Source organism: Giraffa tippelskirchi, chromosome 9 (assembly GCF_054371585.1).
Source record: "Giraffa tippelskirchi isolate mGirTip1 chromosome 9, T2T-mGirTip1v1.2.pri, whole genome shotgun sequence".
In the NCBI taxonomy this organism is placed as follows: Eukaryota; Metazoa; Chordata; class Mammalia; order Artiodactyla; family Giraffidae; genus Giraffa; species Giraffa tippelskirchi.
This window is the reverse complement of record NC_137283.1, coordinates 127,729,167-127,750,062: the sequence shown is the minus strand read 5'-3', so window position 1 is coordinate 127,750,062 and position 20,896 is coordinate 127,729,167. Positions and strand designations below refer to the sequence as shown.

Sequence of the window (20,896 nt, the reverse complement as noted above, 5' to 3'; positions counted from 1 at the left end):
GTGTGCGTTCTTTCAGCCCTCATTTTATTACACGTTTGTATTCATAAATAAGATATAAACTTTAAAAGACCCTATTATTTTGTACACATTAATCTGCAACTTGCCTATTTTCACCTAACATTGTTTTCGAGAGCTATCCATGTTTGATACATGTTACTGTTTTATTATCTAGAGAGATGTGGAATCACAGCAATTTTTATTTGATTAATTTTTATAAGGGAACCGTACCTGAATTGGAATTGGATTATTGCTAAATCTCTGGAAAGGGAAATGGCAACCCACTCTAGTTTTCTTGCCTGGAGAACCCCATGGCAGGCTACAGTCCATTGGGTTGTAAAGAGTTAGACACTACTGAGCGACTCAACTTTATTGCTAAATGCCCTAAAACATTAAATCTGTATTCTCAAACTGTGTGTCAAGTTACTTCAGGACACTATAGCAAACTCATGGGGGTGAAGCAGGATATTTTTAAATTTCAAGGAGAACACAGTGACGTTTGTCAGATACACACTACTATAGCTTACTAGGTGCTGGTTCTGGCCTAGGTTCAGATAATTAGGCACTTCTTTTGGCCTAGGCATGCAATGAAATATTATTGAGACACTAAAAGTCACCAGGAACTGAGAAAATTTGAAAATTTCTACATAGAATAAGGAACCTATGAATTTGTGTATCTGGCCCCACAACTTGGTGTACAACTATAGTAATTTCAGGCAGAGTTCCTCCAAGAAACTAATTAGCCTAGCCTTGCAAACTTGTCTACTTCATTGATAAAATAGGGAACACCTGGAAGGAATAGTTTACTGTTTTAAATCTCTGGCAAACTGCCTAAGATAGTATCTAAATTGTTCCAGGGTCTTTTCTGTCAGCCCAGTGGTTAAAACTGTGCTTCCAATGCAGGGGGCCTGGGTTTGATTCCTGGTCAGGTAACTAAGATCCCACATGCCATGTGGTGTGGTCAAAAAAAAAACAACAGAAAATGCTTCAAATAAATGGTTTTCACCAAAAGTGCCCCTCAGTCTATGATAAACCTTAAATGTGCATGTAGTTATTTATTTGTACCAGAAGTAGGGCAAGCATTGAGAGAGGGTCAGGGAGGGAAACGTGTTGAAGAAAAGGAAGATTTGGGGCATGGTTTCTAATGATTAACAAAGCAGCCAGATTTTACTCATAAGCCCTATTTCTGAAGACTTAACCTATAAGTCATTCCTTCCAAGAAACCAGGAACTCGGCTTGGGGGATATTATGGAATACTTAAGACCCATTTCATCCCAAAGGATGCCGTCAGGGACCTTGGTTTAGGAATACTTGCATTCCTGCTTAGTACCACTAGGGGCGCTGTCAGGGACACTCATGTTTTCTGCAGAGGGAGAAGGTGACTGAGAAGACAGGAAAGATGACAATGACTTTCTCCTCCATCACAGACACATCACACCCTCTGTAATCCCAGGGCCAAGCCCACCTACCTTGCTTTGCTGGTTCCTATTTTACATAAAGTCAATATAGTATTGCTGCCCCATATACGTTTATTTCTATTTAGATATAAAGAACCTTGTAAAAGAAAAAAAGGAGGGGTGGGGGGTGGTTGGGGGCGGGGGGGTGAGGATGGCTTCCATGGTGGCTCAGACGGTAATGAATTTGCCTGCAATGCAAGAGATCTGGGTTCAATCCCTGGGTTGAGAAGATTACCTGGAGAAGGGAATGGCTACTCACTCCAGTATTCTTGTCTGGAGAATTCTATGGACAGAGGAGTTTGACAGGCTACAGTCTATGGGTCACGAAGAGTCCAACACAACTGAATGTCTAACAAGATAAAAAAGAGAGTTCCTACTTCTAAAATGTCATGGAAAAGGCTTGGTTTGGGAGGAAATTGCTGAACTTGAAAAGAGAAAAAACAGCAGGTTTTAGACAGAATAGTTTTTTATTTTAATAAAATTAATTTATGTTGCTAAGAAATCTGAGACAAAAATATATTGCTTTTGCTTCATGAGTAAATGATATCCATCTCCCAAAGGACCATCTGTGGTCATTATGATGTCACCTTGGCAGAAACTAGAGGATGTTAGTGGATCAGATGTCTTGAGTCTTAATAAAGCAACAATAACATTTTAAAACAAATGATTATATAACCTATTCTTACTTTCTTTGTAGAGAGGGGCACTTCCAAAAAGTACTGTCAACCTTATTGTCTTTCAATTATAAATGGATTCAAATGTAATTTTTTCCAGGATGTTAACGTCACATTTTAAGACCCATTACAGAGAAATAAATAATTCAGAGTGTTTTCTGGATTACTGGAATTTAAAAGTAAAGCCAGCTTTGAGGTCATGTAATAGTTTTGCCAAACCTAAAGCCGTCCTAAAGGTCAGAATCAGATTCGTAGTCATGTTTTTCCAGTCCTCTGTGATTATGGTGCTTGAGTAAGTACCAATGGCAGATGTTTTTATTTTTCCCAGAACTTAGATTTTAGGTGGAGAACCACCTAGCAGTGGCATATCAAGCTCATGTCAAAAATACTAATGTAAAATCTGGTATTATATAAGGATTTGACTCCTAAATGGAATGAAAATAAAGAATTATAACATTTTTAATTCAAATTTTTTTCAGATCTTAAATAAGGAATCTAGGTTGGAGATGGTAGGTTGTTCATTCTTTAAGCATTCACAGAAAACCTATTGTATGCAGTCATTGTGTAAGTTCGTAGGGAACATAGAGATAGATCAGAGAGTAGTGGGAGAGGATGCATTCATAAACAATGATAGAAACAACACAATTCCAAATCTGGGGACTTCCCCAATGGAGGAGTTAATAAAGGGGTACAGGAGTTCAGGGGCTTCGCAGGTGGTGCTAGTGGTAAAGAACCTGCCTGCCAATGCAGGAGCCAGAAGAGATGTGGGTTCAGTCCCTGGGTGGGGAAGATCCCCTGGTGGAGGGCATAGCAACCCACTCCAGTATTCTTGCCTGGAGAATCCTATGTGCAGAGGAGCCTGGTGAGCTACAGTCCATAAGGTCGCAAAGAGTCAGACATGACAGAAGTGACAGCATGCACATAGGAGTTTAGAGAAATAGAATGGCTGGTTTTGATCTGAGCTGAAAGACCAGTTCAATCTCAGTTGGCAGATTTGGTGAAAGAAAGTAGGGTGTTCCAAGCAGAGAGAAATTGAGGAGGAAAGGCACAGTCAGGAAATGTCACCTGATGTGGTACATAAAGTGAAGGTTGTGAAAAATAAGGCTGGAGAGTGAGGTCAGGGTTAACCACAGACCCTCTCCTACACCATCCTGGAGAATTCGGAATTTATTTGCTAGGCAATGTCATGATTCTGAACATCTTTCAAAATGGATAAGAGAAAGATGTCCACAATAAAATGCAAAAATAGAGAGCTAAATTAACCAAATGATACTCCAAGTTCACAATACAGGAAGCTCTTTTGTTGTCAAGAGACACTTTCCTATTTAGGAAAAAAAAATTGAGTGAAAGCTATCAATAATCACTTTTGTAACTTGGAACACTATTCTCCAATAGGGTTTTGAGAGGACCTATTATTGACAAAACAACACATTTGCAAACAATAAAGTCCTATTTATTTAATTTTTATTTCTTAAGTAACAAGAACAATAATTTACGTGATAGGAAGAATAATATAACATTAAGGACATGGAATAATGTTTTATCTTATAAAAACTAATGACAAATAACATTCTTCAGACAAAGGGAGAAAGAAGGAGAGGCAGGATGGAGTGGGAGAAGGGAGATAGAAGAAAGAGGGAAGACAGGAGGAGAAAGAAAGATGAGGAAGAAAGGAAGCTGGATTGATGGAGGTAAAGAGAGTCCTTAGGAGAGAGACATGGGGTGAGTAGTTGAGTAATGGTTAGGTACACAGATGGCAAGAAGCTTCAAAAAATCCCTGATCTTTTCACTTCCCTCTGCCGACAACTTCCTCTCTTCTTCCATCACTGGCACCCTTTCCAAGTTCTGCTTGTGTGTGCTATGTGCTAAGTTGCTTCAGTCATGTCTGACTCTATGCGACCCCATGGACTATAGCGCACCAGGTTTCTCTCTCCATGGGATTCTCCAGGCAAGAATACTGAAGTGGGTTGTCATTTCCTTCTCCAAAAGTTCTGCTTGCTCCTCTCCAAATCAAGGAATAAAGAAAACCTAAAGGTTATATTTAGGTCATAGTTCACATGATGACAAGCCTCCTGATGGCCAATAAAAGGATAACGATTTTAGGAATTGCCTACTTTTGCAAAAGACATCATAGATGTATAGTTTTACCGTGCCTTCCTGTCTCTCATCTCCTTTGAGCTTTCAGTTGTGCAGAACAAGCATTCTCCTCCTTTTACAGATCAGAAAAAGTAAAATGGTCGTAGGATCTTCCTGAGTCGGTGATATCCATCTCCCCACAAGCCATCTGTAGCCATATGATGTCACCTTGGTAGAAACTTGAGCACGTGAGTGGATTAGATGTCTGGAGAGTGAGTGGAAACTATCTAGAGTCTTGATAAAATACAACATTTTAAAGCCAATAATTATATAACCTGTGTTTTTTGAGTTTATGATAATGAAAATGGTACTAAAGCGGAAGATCTGAGTTCTAATAGTACTAATGATATTATTAACTAATAAAGATAGCTCTGTTTATTAAGCACTGATGCCAGACACTGTGCTAAACCTCATATATATGCATTATTTCCTTCCCACCTCCACCCCAGCTGTATGAGGTCAATGCTATTTTTAATAAGTGATGCAACTAAGATTTCGAGAACTTAAATGATTTGGCCGAATGTTTTATTCAAGCTTTAGATCATTTTGTTTATAACCTCTTTGGGCCTCTCATTTCTTTGTCTGTAAAATAAAGCCACTGAGATAATTTGAAAAAGAATGAAGATGTAGTTTATGCATCAAAGGAAAATTGTCTGTCACACTATGTCAGGAGTTGCTGAACTTTTTCTATTAAGGATAAAATATGGACTATTTCAGCTCTGCAGGCCCTATCATCTCTGTTGCAGCTATTCAACTCTGCCCTTGTGGAACAAAAGCAGCCTTAGACTTAGGATGAGCATGACTGTGTCCCAATCAAACTTTATTAGGGACATTGACATTTGAATTTCACATGTCACAAAATATTGTTCTTTGTTTTTCTCTTTTCCAATTGTTTAAGAAAGTATAAAAATCCTCCTTAGCTTGTAAGCCATACATAAACAAGCAGGGGGATGGATTTGCTGTCATCCTGTCAGTGGCAGACCTTCCTTTAAGTGAAGTAAGGCTGTCATTGCAGACTTTACTTTATGTGAAGGTATCACAAATGTCTGTGTCCACAGAAGCTTTTCTTAGAAGACTGGTAACATTATTTCTAAATAATCAGGAAGGAAATTTTTTTCAAGTAAAAGAAACTGTTCAATCTATTCTCATCAGTAACTGCTGGCTCTGCAGTGTCTTCTGCTTGTGGTGTGCTCTATATTAGAAGGAACTGCTGGACCACACGAGTGTCTATATTATCCTGACCTAGATGGGGTGCCTTGGAGAGGCAAAAAGCAAATTAATCCCAGAGTCAAGCTCCAGAGGAAAAAACTGCTAAGTAAAACATTGTTGCTGGATTCAGAAACAGTTGGTTTTAAAAGATAAATTGCATCACGTGGCATTCAGTAAAATTAGCGAATAGCTTTTTGAGCATCAACAGTTACAGGTCTGGTTCTTCTCAAAGCAGTGAGTTTCCTGGCAGCTTAAGAGGCAGTATCAGCAGGTGTGATCAGAGACGCAGTGTCCTATATCTTGTCTCCACATGCAGTCTTCTTGGTGGTCTCTCATTCATTAGCACCTTAAATTAGTGCATCCCCGCCCCCTAGACTGGGCTCACAGGCGCATGCGCAGATGTACCCTGAGGGTCCGGCTGTGTGCCTGACTGGGTCCATTGGTTTCGCTGGCTTCTCCAATCTGTCAGTCGTCCTGGTGTGAGGATTCCTTTCATCTCTTGATTCTCTTGACCAAAGGAGTTAGTATGTGACCACCTACTACGTGTAAATATCTTATACAGACATTGGACTTGTCCTGCAGAGGCTTGAGAATAGGTCTCCTTTCTGGAGGAGTGGCTGAAGGGGAGGCGTCTCCCAAGAGGGCACTCGTCTCCCGTGTCCATCATCTGTGGGAAAGGCAGGCCCTCGTCCAGGAAACAGGAATTCTGAATTCTGTCTCAACCCAAGGTAGAGTCCCACCTTGCCCTGGACCCAGCGCTCTCATAGCCTGAGTCTGAAGAGGGCAGGTGCCAGGTTAGTGTTTTTCAGTGGCAGACATAAGGATGGAGCCTCAGCAGGAAGGAACCTCAAGATTTTACACTTTGTTCAGGCCTTAGAGAGCGGGCCACACTTTGTAACAGGGTTATGGTACTTTTTGTTATGCTTTCTTTACTTGTGTTACTACCCTTTGTGTTAGTGTTAATCACTCAGTCGTGTCCAACTCTTTGTGACCCCATGGACTGTAGCCCACGAGGTTCCTCTGTCCATGGAATACTCCAGGCAAGAATACTGGAGTGGGTTGCCATTTCCCTCTCAAGGGAATCTTCCCGACCCAAAGATCAAAACCGGTTCTCAGTTAATACCCTTGACTTTGGTAAATTCTGATTTAAATGTTCCAGCCTTGCTTCAGGATTGCCACTGGTTTTAAAAGCAAGCATGTAAAAACTGAGGTGTTAAAAGGGAAGCAGTGCCCCCCTGAGGCCAGTTTAGTGCTGGCAGCAATAACCAGAGGAATCCCTAAAGACCTGTGCAAACCTACTGGGAGATTCAGATTAAGAGTTGGTGTTCAATGGGGAAGGCCATCTTCATCCCCGTGTGTTCTCCACAATTTCTAAATCCATTGCAGATAAACATGCTTTTACAGTAAGTGTGTAATGGTGATAGATAGCATACAGGTTAGGCTTAGGCTGGAGTCTGTGTGACCTCAAGCAAGTTATTTCATCTCTCTGTGCTTCAGTTTCCTTATTGATCCAATATGTGTAATAGTACCTCTCTGAAATGATTTATTAATAGGATTAAATAGGTTACTATATAAGATTACTTAGCACAGTGCCAGGCTTACAATACATCCTCAGTACCAGTCCTCTGTTATTATTGCAGTCTCTCCCCAGACTTGTTTTATATCAGGCTTATTAACAGGACCAAACCATCTTCTTCCATGGGTCTTCTGACTTCTTGGAAAATTAGAAAACTGTAGTAAAACTATAAACATCAGCTCCTAAGATTCCAGCACCAGCCTAGGCACTGTAAGAACTCAAAAGAATTTTATAACACAATTCTTGTCCTCTGGGTCCTTACAAACAAGTTGGAAAGGTAGGTGCATGGGTTTAATTGTGGCTCCATTGCTTAATAACCTTGATGGTGTTGGACAAGATTTTTTAAAAATCTCTCTAGAACTCAGTTTCCTCTTTTGCAGAATGTGGATTATAATAGTGACTACGTCATAGGGTTAATATGAGAAGTAAACAAGTTCATAAAGGTAAAATGCTTACAACAGTGCTGACATATGGTAAATGTTAGTTTCCTGGTATATACCACCATGAAGCAGTGCATGTATGATGAAATACCAATAAGAGGGGTGTTTTGGGGATAGAGCAGGGGTTCATGCAGCTTCATGAAGCCTCATGGAAGAGATAAGACTTGAGCTGAGGTTGCAGGTTGGATAGCACTGGGATAGGCAAGACAAGTTCATAGTATTCCCCAAAACACTGAAAATGAAATTGGCAGGGACATTTGTTATTTGTATTTGTTAAAATATAGACTGCTTCATTATTTTCTGCATGCCAGAAACTTGAGAATTTCAATGTGTTAATAAATGGATATAGATGCTTAACAAATATTTTCTGACTTGCAAAAGAGACAGGGAAGGTACTGTGTGTTACTTATCCCTAGAAGTTATGTTGGTTTCTTAAATTCTATAAAATTTTTGGTCTGGATTACTGGAGCTAAACTTAGGCAGTTTATGTAGTTGAGAAAAAAATGAAAGAAATTGTAGCCATAGGATCCTATTTCAACAGCAGGTGGCTCCCTCACATACACGTAAACAAAAGTGGCCCTGTGGTCTACACAGGGATCATTTAAGTCATCTGAGTAGTTGTATGTCATTGAGGCTGGATTTGGAAATAGTTTTTTGCATTGATTTTTATCTGAAAGATGACATTCATACAGCAAGAGGGAATTTCTTCTTTCTTGGGAGCTATGCTTACCTCTGAGGATCACAATCTGATCACTGTTCTTTCTGTGAGTGAAAGTCATATACTTGGAAGTACATGTTCCCTTATTTCTATCATTGAAGGACTTTAGTAGCACTTCACTTATACATGCTGGGAGCATCACAAATTTGGACTTACCACCTTTCAACATTAGAGTACAATTTTTGTAACAGCACTGATGACGCACCAGTCACCTTTCATTTAATCACTTCTTGATATTTCAGTTCCACAGACCTCAACTTCATTTCATTTGTCATGAGAAGGAACAGTTTTCTGCCAGTTGGGCCTCCTGACACCCACTGGTGTAAGCATAGTTCCACCCTGGTCAGCTTAGCCCTTGTCCGATATTATTTCTCCACCTCAGCCTGAGCTTTGCTACAGTTCTGTTTTAGGATGCTGCTGGAGAAGGTCCACAAACAGAGCAAATATAGGCCACTGTAGATTTAAAATAACAGAATTACAGAGCTGAGAGGTTATTTAGGGTTCCTGTGGTTCATACACCTCTTTTTTTGGTTTTCTAAAATGAGGAAGTCAGGGAAGTTACTTCATCTATACACACACAAATATGTCCATATATAAATGTACATATATATATATATATGATCACTTTGCTGTAGACTCCAAACTAGCACAACATTGTAAATTAACTATACATCAATAAAAAAATTTTAAACACTAAAAGACTGTACCACAGTGGCAAAAGTGGGATTGGTTTCCTCATATATTCTTTTTCAGCTTCTTTTCCACGATAGGTCATTACAAGTCCAAAAATAAAGGGGAAGAGGACAAAGGAAGTTGGGGGAGGGGAATCAGAGAGGGACTTACAGATCTTGGTGATGTCCTTCAGCAGCAATGAGGAACATCTCTGTCAGAGAGTTCTGAAGGGCAGTGTTATGACCTGAATGTTTTGTCCTCCCCAAATGATTAGGTTGAAGCCCACCATGAAGCGGTGCATGTGTGATGAAGTACCAGTAAGAGGGGAGTGGGGATAGAGCAGGGGTTCATGCAGCTTCATGAAGCCTCATGGAAGAGATAGGACTTGAGCTGAGGTTGCAGGTTGGATAGCAATATGATGGTATTGGGAAGTCCTGCCTTTGGGAGGTTTTAGGTTTAGTTAAAGTCATGAGGGTGGAGCTCCTGTGATGGAATTAGTGTCCTTATAAGAGACATCAAAGGACTTGCTGCCCTCTTCCACCCTCAGTGTGTGGATACAAGGAATGTCTTTCATACCCATGAGAAATTGGTTGGAGAAATGTCTTTTTAGGTCTTCTGTCCATTTTCTGATTGGGTTGTGTTGGGCTTTTTTTTTTGTCCCAACAAACTGTTTTTATACTAGGCACTTAATAAATATTAAAATGCTAGCCAAATTTTCATGCTTTTAATATTATAGGTGTGTATCTAATAATTGTTGAAGCCAGAATTGCTTCCTTGTACACTTAGTCTCACCTTGCTATATCTGTCAAAATACTTCAATTACCTGCTCAAACTGTCATACTGCTCATGGATTAATTTTAAATGAAATGCAGCTCTAGCATAAGACTGTGATTTAAGAGGATATACAGTATTTTGATGACCTGACTGACAACATTCTTCCAGGTTTTTACCTGTCAGTGAAGGATTTAAATTGGAATATTAGCCATTTATGAAGACTCTTGAGCTTTTGAATATTTATTTGTAATATGTATTCACTCACAAAAAATTGAGTGTGTATTATATGTCAGGCTTTGGTCTAGGAGCTAGGAACACAAAGATAAGTATGATCGGGCCCATTCCCCCTCCCAGCAAGCTCACACCATCGTAAAGGGAATCAGACATGAACACCAGTAGGTGACAAGGAGGGTTAGGAGGGCCAGGGTAGAGGTCTGCATAGAGTGCAATGGAGGCCCAAAGGGGAAATCAGTTGACCCTGTGAGGGTGGGAGATTTGGTTGGGAATGACTCCACCGAATCGGGTGACATTTGAGCTTTGTCTTGAAAGGCACAGTTGGGTAGGGCAAGTAATCTGATTAAAGGAAGTTGCTTTAGCCAAAGCATAGAATGCTCAAGGGTGTGAGTCATTTGGAAGTTTGAGTTCAGGTACAGCAGGCATGGGCTTCCCTTGTGGCTCAGTGGTAAAGCACCTGCCTGCCAAGGCAGGAGATGGGGGTTCAATCCTTGGGTTGGGGAGATCCCCTGAAGAGAAAATGGCAACCTGCTCTAGTTTTCTTGCCTGGGCAATCCCATGGACAGAAGAGCCTGGCAGGCTACAGTCCATGGGGTCACAAAAGAGTTGGACACGACTTAGTGACTAAACAACAACTGCAAGCATAAGTGTCCAGTAGAACTTTCTGCAATGATGGAAAAATTCTATTATATTCACTGTCAAATATGGTAGCCACTAACTGAATGAGGCTCATGCAACTGAGGAATTAAGTTTTAAATTTCATGTAATTTTGGCTAATTTAAATAGATTCTTGTGGTTGATGGCTACCATATTAGACAGTGCAGGTAGAGAGACAAGAGGCCAGATCAGGGAAGAACTTGCATCTCATTCTAGTGGGACTGACTGTTTTCTTGTAGGTAGTGGGAGGTCTTCAAAAAGCTGCACATAAGAAATTATTTGATCAGCTTTGCATTTAGGAGGGGTGCATACAAGAAGTAGATGAAACATTTAAGAGACCTCAGAACACAGTAACTAGGGAAGTAATTAGGGAAGGAGATGGACTTTAGACATGCTCAGAAGGAAGAAGGGGCTAGCTTGGTGACAAGTCTGCATCTGAAGGGTGATGGAGCAAGAGGAGAATTATCTGAAGCAGGTTTGGGCTGCTTCAGTCATTGCGTCTGCTATTAATTACTGATAATTCATCCCAATAAAGAATGTCGAGTGGGATGGGTTTTGAGAGAAGATTTATGTTAGAGATAATGAGCTTGGAGTACTCACAAATTCGGCTGAACTGTTACTGTCTTCCTTCTTGCAGTGGGCCAGGAGGAACTGGCAGTCCAGAGCTCACCATTAGAGGAACAACTATATTAAAATAAACTGATGGAATCTTTGACCATTATCTAGCCACAACAAAACAGCTCCTGAAAGTGGAACGCAGCTCTATTATAATTTCAGCAAACTGGTCAAAAAAATTCCTCCTCAAAAAAATTAGGACTCACGGACTACAGAGTAAGGTGAGTTCTTTGATAATTGAGAAAAAAATTATTTCGTTTTTAAAAATTGAAGTATAGTTGGCTTATAGTTGTGTTAGTTTCAGGTATACAGGAAAGGGAGTTGTACAGATTGTTCTTTTTCAGATTCTTTTCCATTGTAGGTTATTACAAGATATTGGATATAGTTGCCTGTGCTATACAGTCGGTCCCTGTTGTTTCCCTGTTTAATATATAGTAGTGTGTATCTATTAATCCCAAACTCCTAATTTATTCCTTTCCCCTTTGGTAACCATAAGTTTATTTTCTATGTCTGTGATCCTGAAAATTTTATTTTTTTTAAATAAGGGTTAAGACTTTACCAAATTAAAGTTTGTCCTTGGGAGCCAATAAGCCATAGTGCCCTTCACAGAGCAAGGGAAGCACAAAGATGAAATCAGTTTGGAGCCCAATCACCAGGCACTATCCCCACCTCCAGCACCTGCTCTTCCAAGGAACCTGTAAGCCTAGAGGTCCCACCCTTCTAAAGCCCAGGCACCACTGGAAACTGCAGACTCAAGTTTGAGGCATGGTCAAAAGGAGCAACGGAGAAGGCAATGGCACCCCACTCCAGTACTCTTGCCTGGAAAATCCCATGGACGGAGGAGCCTGGTAGGCTGCAGTCCACGGGGTCGCTAAGAGTCAGACATGACTGAGAGACTTCACTTTCACTTTTCACTCTCATGCATTGGAGAAGGAAATGGCAACCCACTCCAGTGTTCTTGCCTGGAGAATCTCAGGGACGGGGGAGCCTGTTGGGCTGCCGTCTATGGGGTCGCGCAGAGTCGGACACGACTGAAGCGACTTAGCAGCAGCAGCAGCAAAAGGAGCAAACCTGAGAGCAAACTATTCCTGGGGACACAGAAGGGGGTGCTTAGAGGTGGGTAGGAGATCCTAAAGCATGATAGTCAAAAGTGAAGTCAGAGGAAGATCTTCTGAATTCCTGTCATTTAAATGCCTCCTCTTTTCCCTCCACAATTATAATTCCCTCCAAAATCACCCTAACTTTTCAGTAAAGATAGAAAAGAATCTAAAATTTCTCTCTCTCTCTTTTTTTTTTTTCACTCTCCCACTCCTAAACTCACCTCCCTAACCGACTGTCTTGCATGACTGTTATGTCCCAGGCTGTTCTTAGGTGCTGGGGATTCCACAGAATATGTTCCCTGCCTTCAAGGAGCTTGTGGTCTAGTGGGGGGACAGACAAGAAAACCAACTCCCTGAGAGTATTGAGAACTCTGTTAGTGTACGTACTGGGGGACAGGCATGGGGAGTGACTGCTTAGTGACTGTGGATATTCCTCTTAGGGTAGGTGGAAATATTTTGGAATCAGATGAAGTTGAAGGTTTAGGACCCTAAACCCAATTGACAGGTCAGAGAAAGTTTCATAGGAGACATGGCTTCTGACAACATGGAGGAATTAACCAGATGAAGAGGGAAGAAGGACATTCAGATAGAAGAAGTGACCTCTGCAGAGATCTGGAGGCCAGTGAGTAATGCAGCATGGCCAGCGAGTAGAAACAGGGTGGTCTGGAGGGGGAGGGAGGTAGTTGTGAGAGCTGACGTTAGGTGGGTGAGCTGAGAGCAGGCCGTGGGCATATTATATGCCACACCAAGAAGTTTGCACTTTGCCCCAAAGCCACTGAGAAGCCTTCAGAAGCTTTTAGACAGGGAAATGACTTGATCAGATTTCCATTGTTTAAGTATCATTTTAGTATAGGCAAGGATTTGGAGGGGTCCCTAGCTGGAGAGGGGAGCTCATTTAGTTGGCTGTTGTTGTAATCTAGGCCAGAAAAAGAAGAAAAAGTAGTTGCTTTAATTAATTCAGAAGTGGGAATGGAGAAACTTGAATTGATTCAAGAGACAATAATGAAGACTGGGTTGTTAATTTAAGGATAGAGGAGATGAGTGTGGGAGTGGATGGGTGAAAGACAGGGAGAAACTCACGTTTTAAAAAGCTAGCTAGTAACATTATCTGCATATACAAAGTAGGTAAATAGATCTCAGAATTCATCATGAGGGACTCCCAAGGAATTTCTGATATGCTATTTCTCACTCTCCAGTGTTGAGAATCACTGCCACAGAGGCTATAATGTAAAGGGTTTTATGCTTTAGATCCTGTTTTATTCATTAAGACTATGTATATGAAATTTACCCCGTTTGAGGGGAAAATACTTTTAAGAAAGAACCACTAGCCTCCACCTTTTTTTTAGAGGCTTGGTTTTGATTGCAACAGAATTTGCTGATTTAATTTTTCTCATTTTGTGTCCTTGTAATTTCACTTCTTTTGTAACACTTGAAAGAACAGGACCCCATGCTTGGGGATCTGCAGTGTGTTTCAAGTCACCCCCTAGCCCTACCCCCACCTAGGTTGTGAAAATCTGACCCTAAGGTTTGCTGTTTCCCCAAGGCCTGAGGCATGTAATGGAGAAAAAGATGGGAAACCAATAATTAATGCTTTTGCTCATCCTTCATCTTACCTTTAAAGGTAATTGACAACCATAAAGACCAATTTTTAGGGTTAAGTCTAATGAACTTGGGCTTCCCAGGTGGTGCTAGTGGTAAAGAACCTTCCTGCCATTGCAGGATATATAAGAGACATGGGTTTGATCCCTGGGTTGGGAAGATCACCTGGAGAAGGGTACAGCAATCCACTCCAGTATTCTTGCCTGGAGAATCCCATGGACAGAGGAGCCTAGCAGGCTACAGTCCATAGGGTCATACAGAGTCAGACACAACTGAAGCAATTTAGCACACATGCACGCTAATGAACTTAAGAAGCTTGCTGTTTTTGTGTCAGGAAACTCAAAATTTGCTTTTTTTCTGGCTCTTCATATCTGTGCCTATGTAACTAACTCTAAAGAGGAATCTCTCTAAGGAAGATGATTAAGAAATGATCTTGTGAATCTTCTTGACTGAAAAGGATGTGGGAAAGCAGACTAAAAATAGTTAATGCTTTTTCTAAGGGAAACTTCAGTAAGAATGACTGGCATTGTCTTCCTTGGGCAACGGTTTCTTTTTCATCGTTACTCTGAAAATTCAGCTACCCACTCCATTAGCAAGCATTTCTGTGGAGAAGGAAAGTTAAACTGGAAAAGGAAATTGTCAGCTAATTCTAAGCCTATGACTTCCTCCATTTCAAAACTGGTAAACCACGAATGTTACATAGACTAACATGATGGTTTGTGTTTTGAAAAAATAGCCAATTGTTGCATAGTGTATGGATAATAATAGAGAACATGAGTGAGATAGGTGAAAAGCGTGAGATCTGAATTTTTATTTTAACTTTGAGGATTTCTGGAAACCAGGATGCAGCTCTATTTTAATGATCTATATAGCCCAAAAGCATAATCCAAAGTGGAGAAGTTCTCCATTATTGTGCCTTTTCTTTACTTTTTATTATGAGATATGACATATACAGAAAAGGTTAATGTAACATATGCACCATTGAACAGTTATAAAGTGAACATCCTTATAAATACTGTTCAGGTGCGTTAGAGAGTCTTAATCAAGAGTCTACTGACACTTTCAGAGAATTTGCCCATATCTCCTTTTGTTTTTTTAACACTGCTAAGTTAATACGGTTGTTTAAGAAATCTAGTTTTTGACATCCTTTAGCTTACTGAGGTGTAGTGAACCTGTCTTCTTCTGTCTGGGCTTTGGGTCTCTCTGTGGACCCAGCCACGCCTCCCCACCTTGGCTCTACCTACGCCCAGGCCCCGCCCCTTTCGGGCCCTAGCGTTTGGTCTCCATGGTTACGCCGAGAGTGCTGGGCTGCGGTGAAAGCTCCAGGGAAGAATCGGGTAGACCCCGCTCCAGCTCTTCACTACAGCCAAGGTCAGCCCAGCCCGGGCTCCGCGCCCTTGATCGCGGAGTGTACCTCGCGAGGAGGCGAGCATGGGTCAACGGACGGAGCCTGGGCCGCGGGAGCATGTCGAATAACCTGGTTCAGGCGAAACTGACAGTAAGGACTCTTTTCAGGCCCCGCCGCTGAGCGTCAAGAGCGGTCGCTTCCGGTCGGACGCTCACAGGTCGCCAGGTCAGATCGCTAACCCGAGCTGCTCACCGTTGCTCGACACCACTCGCACGCCCGCCGACCAGAACTCGGGAGGTTTAGGCTGGGGCGGGAGTGTGGGGAGGGGAGGGGGGAGGGGGCTGAGGAGAACCGGGAGAGACATATGCCAGGTGCCCGACGGCGCACGCGCACACGCGCGGCTTCTATTCGTTGAACAGGCGCTTGTTAGTTACCAGCTGCTGTTGGATGCGCTTACTTTCTGCCACGCGCTGTGTTAACCACTAAGTATATAGAGTGGGAAAGGAGTACGTCAAGGCTGTATATTGTCTCCCTGCTTATTTAACTTCTATGCGGAGTACATCTGGTGAAATGCCCAAGCTGGAATCAAGATTGCTGGGAGAAATATCAATAACCACAGATACACAAATGACACCACCTTAATGGCAGAAAGTGAAGAACTAAAGAGCCTCTTGATGAAAGTGAAAGAGGAGAGTGAAAAAGTTGGCTTAAAACTCAACATTCAGAAAACTAAGATCTTGGCATCTGGTTCCATCACTTCATGACAAGTAGATGGAGAAACAATGGAAACAGTGACAGACTTTATATTCTTGGGCTCCAAAATCACTGCAGATGGTGACTGCAGCCATGAAATTAAAAGAGGCTTGCTCCTTGGAAGAAAAGCTATGACCGGTCTAGACAACATATTAAAAAACAGAGACAGTACTTTGCCAACAAAGGTCCGCCTTGTCAAAGCTCTGGTTTTTCCTGTAGTCGTGTATGGATGTGAGAGTTGGACTATAAAGAAATCTGAGTTCCAAAGAACTGATGCTTTTGAACTGTGGTGTTGGAGAAGACTCTTGAAAGTCCCTTCGGCTGCAAGGAGATCAAACCAGTCAATCCTGAAAGAAATCAACCCTGAATATTCATTGGAAGGACTGATGTTGAAGCTGAAACTCCAATACTTTGGCCACCTCATGCGAAGAACTGACTCATTGGAAAAGACCCTGATGCTGGGAAAGATTGAAGGCGGGAGGGAAAGGGGAGGACAGAGGATGAGATGGTTGGATGGCATCACTGAATCTATGGCCATGAGTTTGGGTAAACTCCGGGAGTTGGTGATGGACAGGGAGGCCTGGCCTGCTGCAGTCCATGGGCTCGCAAAGCCTGAGCAACAGAACTGAACTGAACTGATATAGAACTCAGTCCTCAGGACAGCTCCGGGGAGAGAGTAGTAGTAGGATTTGTACTTTTCAGATGAGAAAATCACTTCAAAGAGAAGTTAAGGAAATGCCCAAGGTTTCAGCTAGAAAACGGGGCACGATGGAAATGAGGCTCTCTGGTTCTCCTGGACTAGATGCCAGGTGTTGTTAACCTTACCTGAACCCTAATATGCTGAAAGTGATCTTTACCTACCTGGGATTGCCTTTGTTATTCTGTGCATGCTAATTTCTCCTGTGCTTAGTTACCGATACAAATCAGAAAAGCTGATCACTACTAAAACCTACCACCTTTTCACCAGGAGTTCATTTTTTTTTCCCATAACCCATGACTCGTTATATGTTTTGCTTTTTTTGCTTTTATGTTTTTAATCAAAAGTCTGAACCTTGACTTGGATGTGCAAGAAATAAAATTTTGATGATTCGAGCAAGAATTGTGTTCCAAGAGGCTCTGATAATTATGAAAGGTCATTTAGTGAATGTGATGAAATAAGCATGTCCTGTTGCAAGCTGACTTTGCTGCCTACATAGTGGAATTTCTCACTAATTCTACTCCCACACCCATCCCTCGTCTCTAATACTGTTTAACATTTTTTTTAATTAAAAAATGTCACAAGGGTACTTTTGATGACCACCATCATTTAAATAAAGAGGAAATGTTTCAATCATTAAGTCCCAGTTGCTCTCACTGTTATCATCAGTCCTTCATTTTTATAAATATGAAACCAACTAATGAAAAACAAGAAGGGCCTATATACTAGTAAATATTATTAAGTTAATAAATAATATGACTCTTTACAAATGTATTAGTGGTGAAATCTCAAAAGGAAAAAATAATATATAAATACAATTTAAAAACTCTTTTTATTTAGAATGCCTCCCACTCAGGCTGAAAGTGTTATAAAGAATATCATTCGAGAAATAGGACAAGAATGTGCAGCCCATGGAGAGATTGTTCCTGAAACTCTGGTTGCTTTTATGGTAAGAATAAATATTATTGTGAATTACTGCTTTATTAAAATTTTTTTTCAGCAGTGCCTATTTTGCTCTTAGAATTCTGTGATGTTTTCTTAACTTATTCCATTGAAAACCTAGGGCGATTGTTGGACAAATTGTGTTTGTGTGTGCTCAGTTGTGTCCGACTCTTTGCAACCACATAGACTGTAGCCTGCGAGGCTCCTCTGTCCATGGGATTTTTCCAGGCAAAAATACTGTGGTTTTTTTTTTTTTTAAGTCTGTAAAGCATGTTAGTTCTAGATTTAAGAGACTGATTTAGAAGATCTCAAAGAATCTTAGAAACATCAATAATGTTTTTCCTGTGTTGTAAGTTTTTTTCTTTTTAACATGTATTGCTCACTGTTATAAAAATTACTCATTTCCTTGATATCTCTCTATTCTTGCTTTTGGTTTAATGATACACAATAAAATATGGTAAAAATATTCAAATTAGTTTCCCAACGTAAAATTGCTCCCCTTCTTCAGTTTCTGACGAAGATGCTGATGAATTGGGTTGTAAGAAACTCAGCTGAATGATCGACCCCCGGGTAATCAAGAGAGAGTTATTTAAAAAATGGAAAAATATTAAACTTATGTTGTAGTAATGTGAAATAAATGTAATGGGCTTTTTCCTACTCTCAGGTGAAAGCTGTTGTTCTGGACCCGAGTAATGGCTTTAACACGGATAGAACGCTCACAAAAAGTGATGTGCAGAAACTGGTAAAGGTGATTATCCAACATTTCTCAAATTTTGAATGGTTTACTCACAATTCTAAATATTTGATTTGTGTTGATCAATAGTGCTTTCAGCTCCATGAAACAGAACCCCACCAAACAGTGGTGCAAACAAATGAGAGATTAAATTTTTTCTCATAAAGTGAGGTCTAGAGGTTCATAGGTTGTTTTTCGTGACTTCCTAGGTCACCATCATGCATGTGTTTCCACCCCAGGGTCACAAGAAAGCTCTTCCACTTTTAGGCAGGTATAAGGTGAGAGGACAAAGGTCAAAATGTTTGTGCAATTGGATCTATCACTTTGTTTTTGGAAAATAATGGGCTTTCCCAGAATCCCTCCCATCTCTTTCCATTTGTGGCCTGCGAGCGTGCTCAGTCATGTCTGACTCTTTGCCAGCCCATACACTGTGGCCTGCCAGGCTCCTCTGTCTGTGGAAGTTTCCAGGCAAGAATACTGGAGTGGGTTGTCATTTCCTTCTCTAGAAGACCTTCCCAACCCAGGGACCGAACCGTATCTCCTGTGTCTTCTGCATTGGCAGATGGATTCTTTATCACTGTGCCTCCTGGGAAGCCCTTGCATTTATTGAATAGAATGATATTGCAAGTGAGCCTGGGATATTGATTTTTTTTTTCCTCTTTCCTTTTTTAGCTGATGGAAACTCTCTGCCTTAATCCAGATTGAGGCTTTGTTAGTAAGGAAGGAGGGGTATGGATGCTGGCGGGTTGCAGTGTCTGCCACAGTATTTTAGAGACATCTTATTCATCTAATGAGACATTGAGAAAATTATTAACTGACTTACATACAGTTAAGTTATATACAAATTCATATTCATATGATTATTGATTCAATGTAATTTGTGTTTTCTAAAAGAAAAATTGAACCCAAGAGCAAAATAATTCATAGGATAGTTTGGGAATTTGAGATCGACATCTATACACTGCTGTATTTAAAACAGATGAAGAGCTAACTATAAAGGATCTACTACAGAAGAAAAAAAAAGAAATAAAGTAGATGTGCCTGAAAAGCAGTTGTAAGAACTAAAGAAGGCAGGAACTTTAGATACTATTAATTTTTCCATATGTTTTAAGTTTGACTCACTGGGTTTAGATGCTTAAATGTTTATTTTCTAAATATTTGTGAATGGATTTCCTAAAATTTCAACATTATTTTTTCCCCTGGCCTAAATGATTTTAATTCTCTCCTTCACACAAAAGATTTGAAACAAGGTTTCCCAAACTTGTATGTGGATATTTTCTGAGCTCAAACAAATGGCAGCAAAAATTTTCATCATCTCCATCTTCTCTCTCAGCCAGCAATTTGCATAGTGGAACACAGGTTTGTCCGGAAATGTTAGAGGGTCAAGAAGAGCTTTGGAAGCTTGGAACTGGGGAATATGTTGATAGGATAACCGTGCAGAAGAAACTCTATGATTCTCTATGGCAGCTGAGAGCTGGGTCTTTCTGTGCTGAAACTGAGAATGTGCTATAAAGCCTGTTACTAGCAATAGGGGAAATGACTAATAGTCAGTCAGAAATTTTGTCAGAAAGCCATGGAGAAGAACCAAGGAGGGGCAGAAAGTGTTTTTATTCTTTTCATGGCCTAAGAAGCAATTTTCCCCCCTCTAACTCAACTAAGTTGGCAAGAATAAATTTTATTTTTCTTATTAAAGTGTAGTTGATTTACAATATTGTGTTAATTTCCACTGCACAGCAAAGTGAGTCAGTTATACACATATATAAATTCTTTTCATATTCTTTTCCATTATGGTTTATCCCAGGATATTGAATATAGTTCCCTATGCTCAGTGTACTTTTAATGTGACAGGGACATTAACTGTCAATTTATGCCATATTTCAAGTGATAAAGAGTGTTTCCTTTTTTCTCAATTAAGAATCATGTGGATGAGCTAATTTTTGCATTTGTAAAGTCTGTGCTTGGACCGGCACCTCTCCACCTGGAACGGTCCAGGTGTCCCATCCTCACTCCTGCTTTCTCCTCTCCCTTCTCCCAGGAAAATAGTGTTGGTGCCCTGGGAGGTGGGCTGAGTGAAGCTGTTGATGTGCCTGCCAGGTACAGACATAAACTCTAACATGAGATAGGGAAAAGTGGGGTTGGGGGATGGAGAAGAGAGGAGAAAAGAAAAATTCAGGTCGACTATCTATCCTAAAAGGGCAAATCAGCGAAGGAGGATGCGCTATCTATGTGCATGTTGGTGGGGGCGGGGGCAGGGGAGGGCAGACAGGAGAAAATGAACCAAAGGAAGAAATTTTGAAACAGAAGGCAGGGTCAGAGATTGTCCGTGAGCAGAGGATGGTAGCCACAGTAGCTTCTTATAAAATGCACATGACCTCCAGCATCAGCTAAAAAAAAGGAGCATGAAGGTTCAAATAAATGGTAATGAGGAACTCAGGAAGAGCTCCAGACATGAGCATAAGCTTCATGCAATGTCCACCCACATTCAGTCTTCAGAGACTAACCTTGTCGAGGTCCTTGCCTCCAACTAGACTATTAGCCACCTGGGTATGGTAATATTGGCTAACT

The 20,896-nt window shown here is 40.9% G+C and overlaps 1 protein-coding gene across 8 annotated transcripts in view; it reads left to right on the top strand.

The window, feature by feature from the left end:
* Nucleotides 1-15,160: 15,160 nt before the first annotated feature.
* Nucleotides 15,161-20,896, top strand: part of CFAP206 (cilia and flagella associated protein 206) — a 36,095-nt gene continuing 30,359 nt past the window's right edge. For 5 of the 8 annotated variants that reach the window (XM_081528617.1, XM_081528623.1, XM_081528615.1 and 2 more), the window contains exons 1-3: nt 15,161-15,431; nt 17,497-17,605; nt 18,263-18,346. In XM_081528617.1, the coding sequence (XP_081384743.1) occupies nt 17,498-17,605; nt 18,263-18,346 (192 nt within the window). In that variant the 5' untranslated portion in view covers nt 15,161-15,431; nt 17,497. The remainder of the gene's footprint in view (nt 15,432-17,496; nt 17,606-18,262; nt 18,347-20,896) is intronic. The other 3 variants (XM_081528618.1, XM_081528616.1, XM_081528621.1) reach the window with 1 other exon arrangement.